This window comes from Protopterus annectens, chromosome 8.part0 (genome assembly GCF_019279795.1).
Source record: "Protopterus annectens isolate FY-2018-M chromosome 8.part0, PAN1.0, whole genome shotgun sequence".
NCBI lineage: Eukaryota > Metazoa > Chordata > Ceratodontiformes > Protopteridae > Protopterus > Protopterus annectens.
Genome location: NC_056741.1, coordinates 756338382 through 756349863, shown reverse-complemented (window position 1 = coordinate 756349863; position 11482 = coordinate 756338382). Strand labels below are relative to the sequence as shown.

At 40.7% G+C, this 11482-nt stretch overlaps 1 protein-coding gene across 5 annotated transcripts in view; it reads right to left on the bottom strand.

Moving 5' to 3' along the window:
* LOC122809023 (cAMP-dependent protein kinase catalytic subunit beta) overlaps window positions 1-11482 on the bottom strand; it is a 2062609-nt gene that overhangs the window by 1246785 nt on the left and 804342 nt on the right. The window contains exon 1 of one of the 5 annotated variants that reach the window (XM_044080225.1): window positions 1167-1896. The exons of 3 other annotated variants lie outside the window; for them this stretch is intronic. In XM_044080225.1, the coding sequence (XP_043936160.1) occupies window positions 1167-1173 (7 nt within the window). In that variant the 5' untranslated portion in view covers window positions 1174-1896. Of the gene's footprint in view, window positions 1-1166; window positions 1897-11482 lie in introns of those variants that run through there. One more of the 5 variants, XM_044080226.1, reaches the window with a different exon arrangement.

Sequence of the window (11482 nt, the reverse complement as noted above, 5' to 3'; positions counted from 1 at the left end):
TAGATTAAGCGCTTTCTTATGAAGTTTCCCGTTTTGGATACAAAAGCGCTAAATCTATGTTTGTCGGACCATGAATAAAGTGGAGTGTGTATTTATACTACAGTCTCGATCCTTTTGTTTCACTGAAGTTTTTATGGATTCTATACTGTGTTCTCGTATCCTCCTGTGGACTGCCTTCACTGGCGCTGGGTGCTTTCAGCTGGAGGAATCGTTGTGGCTATTGGCCAATTTAGAGTATCTAATCCACCTACTGCATGTCTTTGAAATGTGGGAGGAAACCGAAGCACCCAGAGGAAACCCACGCGACCACAGGGAGGACATGCAGACTCCAGACAGAAGGCATCCCAGCCGAGAATCGAACTGGAGAACCTCTTGCTGTGAGGCGACAATGCTAACCTCTGCACCACTGCAGCCACCCATACTCATCAATATGAACAGGAACAGAATATTCTTTAGCAGTCCCCAAGGATTCCCAACAGCACCCAGAGATGCAACAACAGAATCAGTACCAGTTACACTACGGTTTTATTTTAGAAAAAGTAAATATTTCCCTTTTTGATATAATGACACTGTACAATGGCAATTCTCCGAATGAGAGTCAGGACTATTTCATATTTACAAACAATGAGTGAGTGGAAGGTCTAATCTGGATGTAAGAACTGTGCCCTCATTAAAAAAAAAAAAAACCTGCACTGAGGATAAAATAAAGAATTACCCACTCCCTGCCATGGTATACTGCAAACGCATAACATGTGACATATGCATGGACTTCTACAACTCAGAGATAAAGAATGTGGGTATGCATGCTTTGGATATTAGAAAGCAAACTACACTGGTTCTATTTGTAACTAATGGATTGTATGATTACTGCAGTCACAAGTTCTAACTTAAAAATGATTAGCAAGATATTTTACAGGACATACAACTGAAAAACTACTACTCACGCTGGAAGCTCACTACCATTTAAACCTACAAAATTACCCTTTTTTCTTCCTTAGCTTTATTTAATTTTTTAACAAATGCACACTACTTAACAGCAAAGCATTCCAGAAAATTCAGCACCAACAAATAAACAGAAGCAAGTATCTTGCAAATCATAAAATCCTGTGGCAATGGAAAAAAACACAGTATAAAGTTTATATGAGCTAGTATTCGAATGTACATACCATTCATGATGAAAGGCTGTTGTTCAGAAGCATGCCAACCACAAATCTACATTGATGCCCTGTGAAGTCTTACCAAAGAACCCTTAGGTTTCAGCTTTCCGTACATAGATTATTAGACCATTTTCAGCGACAGTCCATTTTTTCTGGAAATAGCAGCACGCTAAAATACTTAAGAAAATGTTGTTTCTCCAAGAAGACAGTTGCGTCCAACGTGTAAAACCAGGACTTAGCACAGCATAAGTCAATAATCAACACCATGTTATTATGCAGGACTGTTACAGAGATAAAAGTTCAGCCTCCTAAGCCATGTCGCATCTCCAGCACTTCTAAGACAACTTAAAATGCCATGTAGGATGTAGGCACACCAGGATGTTAAAGATGTTCTCAATTACATCAAGTATCAGGAGTTCCCATAGCAACAATATCAAACCAAAATTAACACTTGACTTGTATCCCACCAGTTACAATTATAAACCATTAAACACCCACAAGAGTATCAAAGCATTTGTGTATGCAAGCTTCTATTGTGGTTTAAAGAGTTAAGCCTTCAATGCAGCACAAATTTAACATGCACTTCTTCCCTGTCATCATGAATAATGCCATCTACATTACATTATTCCAAAAATGAATAAAACAGTTCATTATACTACGGCAAGATACACTGCAACCTGCCTGCTCCCACAATCCAGTAACATTCTGATTAGGCTAATTATTATTTTCTGTTCCAAAAGAAAATACTAGTCTGAAGTAGAATCCTGTTCTAGTACATAACAGATGGAAAAATAGATTTCAGCAACAAACACTGGACATGCTTGCCTTGGGGGCTTTTGAGAGAGAGAAGAGGAAACAAAGCAAAATTAAGAAAAAGCAAAGATAGAACAATAATGCTGCTCTATCTTCATGTGCAAGTGTGGGAGGAATGAATAAGTGTGCTGCTGTAAGTACAAAGGAAAGAGGGGGGAAGGGGATATGAATTTTTAGTGAAGAAGATTCAAGACGATAATGGCATGAAACAGAAAATAAAACTGGAATGTGTAGGGCATTCCTTCAGATAGTGCATTTGTGGCCCTAAAGTTAAAACATCAGCTTTATTGATTTTCCTCAGTGCCCATTTACATACTGCATGACACTGGGCAAGTCAGTTAACCCCACAGTTCATTCAGATTTCCCCAAAATAGAGTTGCTTGCGCGTATTGGGTTTATTTATTTACTCACTGCAGGCAAAGCTCAGGTTTACCCATTTACAAAATAGATGAAATAATACAAAATAAGTTACTGATCCCACTACAGCCAACTACATTTAGATTAACCCAAGAGTTGCCATCACTAATCTAGAACCCTAACCTCAAAAAAGATGAGCTGGCGACATATATGTGGTGGGTACGGCAATGAGGGCAAATACTGTGGGGCAGTCAGGGTCATGGACCTATGTAATAGTTTCATAGATACGCTGAAGACTTTTTTTTTTTCTTTCTTTTTAGGGAATGCATGGAGATGGATATGCAGTGATGTCAACATTGCTGAGGTATCCACATGTTAGGCTTTGTTCATCATTTGTCAGCACTGTTCTAAATGTTGTATTCCACAGCACCACCAGAACAAGGGCTTCAGTGCTACAATCAAAACTGGACAATAGAGTTTAAAAAGTAGTTAACCTCTAATTTCATCACAATTTGCCTTTTGGTAAACAAATTCAATTCTGGAATTCAGGTAAGTAGAGTCACAGGTGTCTTTCGTCTGTTACAGGAGGAATGCAACGTTGCCAAGCATCACTTTGGAAATAATTTGCAAATGACGCGAAGAGCGCTGAAGCAATCCATCTGCACAAAAGTTGTAATATAAATGAGCAACTAAAAAGGAGGTAGTGTCACAGTTGTTGGAGAAGCATGAATTTAACTGATGCACTATAGCAGACGATCAAAGATGTTCATAAAGTGCATCAGCTGAATGTATTCTTCTCCATGAAGAGTGAGGCTACAAAGGGAATGCTGACAGTTTGAAAATCTGCCAGAATGATGGCTGATATTGAGAAGCTTGAAACTAATGAATACTGTTACAAGAGTCTTTTACTGGATGATTTGCTGGTTAGTATCCCAGTGGTAGTGGTTAGTTGTTGTCATTAAGTGAACATACTGACCTTATATTCATACCTGCAGAAAAGGGAAATAAATCGGTCATAATGTATCATTCTCAATATGCCAATTTGTGTTTTGAACATTTAAATGATGAAGAGACTTGTGCACAAGTGGAATTTAGCCTGTATAAAATACCACTAGATAAATATTAAGAATTGTTGGATAAAGGGATGAGATTGGGTCATTTTACACGTGATGATGTGAAGAAAAGATTTAATGTGGAAGGTTGTAAAGTGGCTCAAGTTTACTGTTTGCCCAAGATACATGAGGATGTTAAGAATCCACCAGGCCGTCCAATAGTGTCTGGAAGAGAATATTTTCTTTATCAAATAAGACAGCCAATGCATTTTCAGTTATTGCCTAAAGTTTTGACACTTCCTTCATATATTAAAGATGTCTGATTTTCTTGCTAAGATTAGAAGTGTTGAGTGGAAGCCTAACATGCATTGGGTAACACTCTACGTTCTGAGTTTATACACTAGTATTCAACATAGTTTTGGGATAGAAGCACTTTTTTTGAGCAAGGGCCCAAAATCAGAATATATCATTGAACTAATATATTTTTGTTTGTCCAATAATATTTTTTGAATTTAATGAAAGGCTTTATCATCAAAAACAAGGAACAGCAATGGAAACAGCATTTGCTCCAACATACGCTAATTTAAGTATAGGGTTATTTGAGGTTGAATACATTTACTGTTACCAGTTTTTCCAACAGTATGTAAAAAAGTATTACAGATTTATAGATGACCTCATATTTTTATGTGAAGGAGGTGAGAGTGAAGTTGAACCATTTGCGACAAAATTACAACAAAATAGATTTCATCTTAAATTTGATGGTCTGAAAATAAGCAAAATGGTATCTTACCTGGATATAATACTGGATATTACAAGTGGGAATAGTAACAGGACATGTGTACAAAGGAAGTTCAGAGAGGGGAATTTGTATCTGAGGGCAGATAGTTCTCATCCACCCCATACTATTCAGGCATTACCATATGGTGAGTTTATATGAATTAATACATACTGTTGGTATATTTAGATCTCAAGGGTATAATATGGAATTATTACAAAATTGATGGAATAAATTTAGTGCTCAATATGTAAATAGGAGTTCCAAACTTAAGAGGCATAATACTAATCATCTGGAGCCTTTCTCCCCGGGCCTTCGCTGAAAATTGGCTTTGTTCCAAGTCGGACTTCCCCAGTTAACAAATGTTAAATAAATAAATAAATAATCAGGTAATAGAAAAGAAGATGTTTATTTTGTCATCACTTAACAGTTGTTTAAGTTCTGAGGTGAGAAGTGGGTTAAGTATTACTGGGAATTTATAATTTCTTTGAAAGATGTTTCACAATGGGTTAGTAAGTTACCTAAAATATTTTATAATGAAGGCAGAAGTATACAAAACTTCCTTGTTAAAAGTAGATTTATAAGTCCCCCCTTTGAGTCTTATACAAAATCCCACTGTAGATGGAACTAAACCATGTAGGAAATGTAAGGTGTGTAAACATGTAGTTGAGAGCTTTACAAATATAAATGCTTTAAAATTTAATGTGAAAGGAAGTTTTAATTGTGAAACTGAGGACATTATTTATGCCCTCTGATGCCCATGCCATAAGTTCTATGTGGGAGAAACCAAGAGGTCATTTAGGGCAAGATTAAGAGAGCATATGAGGGATTTTATAAAAAAGAAAAAGACAGTTCAGTTGCAGAACATTTTAATGCAGTACATGGAGGTGAATTGACAGGGCTACAGGCCACTATTTTAGAAAATGTTAAACGTTAAGTATGGGATGGGGATATAAAACACCAGTTGTTGTACAAGGAATCTGTGTATATTTTAAAATTTAATACTTTATTTCCTTGTGGTTTAAATATGGAGTGCAAGTGGGGTTTTTTTGTACATTAATTGATTTTATTAGTTCATTGGTTTTTAAAATGTATAATTGAAACATAATTAATGTTGGGGTTTGTATATATAGGCAGGTATTTTTATGGTTGACTTTACTCTGAAGGCAGTTTGCAGAGACATCAAGTACAATAAACGTTTGTGGATACTGTTCTTTGTGGTTTTCTTCTATTTGCTTTGTTTGTGGTGGTTTTTCTAAAAGGTAGTTAACCTCCAACTCCATCACAATTTGCCTTTTAGTAAACAAGTTCAGTTCTGGAATTCAGGTAAGTAGAGTCACAGGTGTCTTTCGTCTGTTACAGAAGGAATGCAACGTTGCCAAGCATCACTTTGGAAATAATTTGCAAATGACGCGAAGAGCGCTGATGCACTCCATCTGCACAAAAGTTGTAATACAAATGAGCAACTAAAATGGAGGTAGTGTCACAGTTGTTGGAGAAGCATGAATTTAACTGATGCACTATAGCAGACAATCAAAGATGTTCATAAAGTGCATCAGCTGAATGTATTCTTCTCCATGAAGAGTGAGGCTACAAAGAGAATGCTGACAGTTTGAAAATCTGCTTGAATGATGGCTGATATTGAGAAGCTTGAAACTAATGAATACTGTTACAAGAGTCTTTTACTGGACGATTTGCTGGTTAATATCCCATCAGCTGCAGTGTTAGTGTTGTACTGATTCAGCCTCTTTTCTCTGATAGCTTTGAATTCTGTGCACTTTCTTCATTTTTATACCACTGTCTGATTTCTGCATTGTCTGTGGAGAAACAAATACAACCTTTGAACTCCACTGCATTTTACCTTTAAAAATGCTGATGAGCACAGGCCCCATTAATGAAACTTGTGGAGTTTAATATGTCAGTTTGTTACTGGAAGATGTTCTACATGCTACGACCATTTCTGGGCACCTCTTGCCCCACGCCATGCCTGCCATCTGACTGATGGTTTCAACTTTACCTATTCTTTCCTTTCATACCAGATGAGACCTGATCACTTTGTAGTGGTCATCCTTGCAGCTATGAGAGGATCTTGTGCTGCTAAGCACTCCTTCACCATGCATGCCCAGCAGAGCTCTTGGGGGTGGGCATGCAGTGGGTGACAGACTACTGCTTCTATAAGTGACATAAGCCCACAGATATCCCTGTCACCTTTGGAGAAGACATTTCTTTAGGTCCTCCAGTCTTCGGAGGAATTCATATGCAGTGCACAACCCAAAACATTTCCCCTCTCCTCTCTCCTAATAGAGGTGAGCAGGCACAGCCCTTTCACCTGGTTGGGAGGGTGGCCTAATGGTTAAGGTGTTTGCCTTACAAACACAAGGTGCAGGGTTTGAGTCTCACAAGGGATAACTGGCTAGGCTTAAAATGGCTCGCAAGGGCAGTTAGCTTAGTACTAATCTATAAACCCATACCGGTCTGTGTGTCCACCACTCAATCTAATCCTTATGGTCTAGATCAAAATCAAGGCTGAATCCCTAAATGCCAGAGAACCAGCACCAGATTTTTTGATACTGAAGCTCAACCAGGCTGATACTGTCCAGCTTATCATTTTCTTCCTTTTTCCAGAAGCTGCTGAATGGCCCAGCTTCATCCTCTTCCTTCTCCCATGTGAGCTGGCACATACTCCATGTAAAACCCGTGTTGCCCAAACCATCCTCACTTCTTCTAGTGACAGAATATAATGGGCTCATAGGTAGTACTAGGCTAATTGTCCTTGGGGTCTATTTTAAGCCTAGCCAATTTCGCTTTTGGTGCTTGAATTAACCTATTCCATTTGGTGTTAGACTGGCCTTACCCATCTCATGGTCGATAATAAAGAAGTTATGTACCTACTATAACATTCCATGTGAGTTGTCCATCTCGCCCTTCATTCTTGACTGATTGGTTCGGAACGGATCCTCGGTTCTGACTCAGCACCACTTTCTAAAGCTCAAGGTCTTCAGCTAGCTCGTGGCTCCATCCCTATCCCATGATGCTGTAGGGCATTCCCCAGATCTTGTTTGCTGATGTTCTATTTTTATATAAAAAGGAAATAGATATCTAAACTAAGTATAAACCTTTACCAGACTTAGAAGAGGGTCAAATACCAATAGCCAAAAGGAAAAAAACACCTCTCGTTCTCCCAGAAATCAAGGAAGGGGGTTAGGTGGGTGGGACGTAAGAATGAAGGGCAAGATGGACAACTCGCATGGAATGTTATGGTAGGTACATAACTTCTTTATGTGAAGTTGCCCTATCTCACCTTCATTCTTGACTGATGGGACAACATCCCTAGCCTCTTTCCTCTTGGGTGGCTCAAGGGAGTATATTCTTCAGAACAGTGGAACCAAAGGAGGTCCTGTTCCTGGAGGCCATGTCTACTTTGTAATGAGTAATAAAGGTATGAGGCTTAGCCCATGTAGCTGCAGCACAAATAGTATCTATGGAAGCCTAGCACGGAAAGCAGAGGAAGTCGATACTGCCCTTGTTGAATGAGTTTTGATCCCTTGTGGCAGTTCTTTATTTGCCGAATTATATACAAACAAAATGCATTGAGACAGACAGTTTGATGAAGTAGATTTTGCTACTGGAAGACCTTTTTTACTTTCTGAGTAGGATACAAAAAGTTGATCAGATTTTCTAAAGTTTTTTGTCCTATGCAGGTATAAACTTAGTTGTCTATGAACGTTCAACTGGTGTAGTATGTATTCTGTCTTACTGCTGTACCTGGGGAAGAATACTGGTAGGTCAATAGATTGACTGAGGTTAGATTCTGAGCATACTTTGGTTAAAAAGGATGGATTTGTCCGGAGTGAAACACTATCATTTTGAAACAACATGTATGGAAGTTTAATGGACAAGGCTTGCAATTCAGATACTCTTCTGGCTAAAGTGATAGCCACTAGAAAGGCAGTTTTCCAGGATAGAAATTTCAAGTCACATGATGACGCAGGTTCAAAAGGTGGAAGAATTATTGTAGACAAAAGAAAGCTGGGATTCCATGGTGGTAATGTTGGTCTGATATATGGGCTTAATAGATTCGTGCCTCTTAGGAAGGCTTTTGCCAGCCTGTGAAACATTACACTTGAATCTCCATTGCCAATGTGAACATTTCAGATAGCTGCTAATTGAACTCTAATAGTAGCTGCTGCAGCTCCTTCATTAAAAAGTTTAGTCAAAAATTCTAGTATAGATGATATGGGTGCTGAATGTGGATCAGTATGATTTTGTGAAGCCCAGGCAGAGAATCTCTTCTATTTACTGAGGTACAATTTCCTGGTAGATGATTTGTGAGAAGACATCAGAATATGTTGAACTGCAGATGAAAGATTTTGTGACCTGGCTATTTTGGGAATCGGAGCAGCCAAGCTGTCAGCTTGAGGGTGGAAAGAGAGGGATGAAAAGCCCATGAAGAATGTGTCAGATCATCTGATACTGGGACCAGGATCCAAGGCTTTTTCTGTAGATGAGGATGTAGGAAGGTAAACCAAATTTGACGAGGCCAGTATTGCGCTATAAGGATCAATGTCCCTCACAGTGAAGTGGCTTTCTGAAGTACCTTGGGTATCAGTGGAAATGGGGGGAAAAGCATAAATGAGACCCAGGGGCCAATCGTGTACAAGTGCGCCCCTCAGCGATCCCCCCAGTGGGGAGATAAGGGCAAAGTAGCTGCTGCATTTTGTGTTCGTAGTCATGGCAAAGAGATCATAGCAAGGCTGGTCCCATTTGCCAAAAATCATTCCCACCACTTCTTGCTTGCACACACTCGTGGGGTATTAGAATTGCCTTGCTGAGTTTGGTCGCTATCACTTTGGATTTCCCCAGGATGTGTGTTGCTATTAGAAAGCGCTGGGATGAAATCACCCATTGCCATACTCTGAGGGCCTCTCGACAAAAGGGGCAAGACTTGGTTCCTCCTAGTTTATGTACTATACGACTGACATGTTGTCCATCTGGACTGCAATTGTTCCTACAGGAAGAGAGTGCTGAAATGCGTGCAACGTCAGTAGCACTGCTCTCATCTCCAGTACACTGATGTGCAGGTGAGCTTCATGTTCTTGCCAAGTGCCTTGGGCTGTCTTTCCCTGATAATGCCCCTCCCCACCCTATCTGGGAAGCATCCGTGGTCACTGTGGCTAATGGGGGAGGTAGAGTGAAAGGACGACCTATGGTGGCTTGATCTGAATTTAGTCACCAGGTTAGGTCTCTTTTGCAAGAGTCTGTCAGAATTATCTGGTATGACATTGGTAGTTTCTGCATGGACCACTGGGTAAAAAGAAGCCAATATAGAATTCTCATATGCATCCGAGCTAGGGGGAGTATGGTGACTGTTGCTGCCATTGTCCCTAAACTTTGAGAACAGTTCTTGCTTGGACTCTCATTCCTGAAAGCAGGTTTTGGATTTGTGCCCGAAGGGTTTGTATCCTTTCTTGTGGAAGAGTTACCATCAATGTGACAGAGTTTAGTTCTGCACCTATAAAGGCGATATCCTGAGACGGCAGTAAGGCATATTTTTTTGTAATTGATTGTGATCCCTAGTTGAGTACACAGGTCCAAAGTGCTGTCTCTTGCTTGTAGTAGTAGATGCTTGGTGGTGGCGGTAAGGAGCCAGTCGTCTAGGTACGGAAACACCCGGAATCCTGCAAGTCTCAGATGAGCAATAACCACTGCCATGCATTTGGTGAAAACTCTGGGGGCTGCAGTGAGCCCAAAGGGCAGTGCTTGGAATTGGTAGTGACTGGCTCCCAGCCGGAAGCACAAGTGACTCCTGGATGGCCCTGTCCATTTTTATGTGGTAGTACACATCCTGGAGGTCTATGGAGCACATCAAATTGCCTTTTCCCAGAAAGGGAAGAATTACTGTAGCACGACCATCTGGAACTTTGCCTTTTATACCGATTTGTTTAACGTGCTGAGATCCAATATTGATCTCCAGTCCCGTGTTTTCTTTGGAACTAAAAAGAATTTTCAGTAAGTCCCGGATCCTACCTGGTCTGCAGGGACTGGTTGGATGGCTCTTTTTTCTAGCAACTTTTGAATTTCGGTTGCTGCCTGATTCCTGTGACTGGGTGGAATGTCCAGAATTCTTCTTAGGGTTGGGGAGGGATGGAAAAGAGAACAGAGTAACCTCTGGATATGATCCTTTGTACCCAGTTGTCATTTATTTTTAGCTAGGTGTCTGGGTACAAAGATAAGCGCCCCCCCACCCTCCACCCGACTGCCTCCAGAGTGGAGCAGTCGGGCTTCCTTTCAGGAATATTGGAAGGGCTTGCCAAAGAAAGATTCCCGGTCTCCCTGATTTTGTGGACCCCCTCTGCTGCATGGCCAGCATCTTCCATTATTTCCCCCTCTGCCCCTGCAGGGGGTTTCACCACGTATGTCTTGAAAGGCTCTCTGGGATTTACGAAACCACATCTTTCCACCCTTTTCACCTTTAGGATAGGGTCTTGGAAGAGTAGAAAATGGACTCCAATGGCAGAGAGAGTCTTCCATTCCTGCTCACACCTGGTCAGAGTTTCTTTAACTTTGGGCCCAAAAAGCATCGAGTCATCAAAAGGGGCATTGATGAAGGATGACTTGAAAGGTTCCACAAATGAACACAAGTGCATTCAGGAATGTCTCTCAAGGGCAATTCCAGAACTCGCTGATCTGCTTGTTCCATCGGCTGCATATGAGATAAGCCACATGGAAAAGTTAACTATTAAGTTTAGGGTGGAGAGCTGGGAAGTTACCTTATCTGAGACTCCCGCAGCTACAATACCCTGGAGAGCATCTCCAAGCTCCTTTAGGAGATCTCTCTGTAATCTTGTAAAGTAAGTTAGGTAATTCAGGGACCAGAGTGTAAAGGTCACTGACAAGAACATGTGCTTCCCGTATCTGTCCATTGTACACGACTCTCTATTCGGTGGATGGACAGATGTGGATGTCTCAGATAACTCCTTTTTGGTGGCTGCTGCCTCCACCACCATAGCATCCACAGGCACTCCTTTAGTTAAGAAAATGTTACCCTCTGGTGCAGTAATAAATTTATTAGGCCTCATAGGGACAGGTTCCACTGTATCTGGAGACTCCCATGCCTTTCGACAAACCAACTCCATGAGTTCGCTGAAAGGTGGAGAAACCCAAGAGGTGGAAGGTCAAGAACCAAAAGCCTTCATGTACACAGACTCCTCTTCAGAGGGGTTAGTGGCCTTCCAGTCGCCTCTCTGCTTAAGGACTTCCAAGATGTCTGCAAATGAGATATCTTCAGACGGCGACCGTGGTGAATCCTCTAATTCATCGAGGTCCAT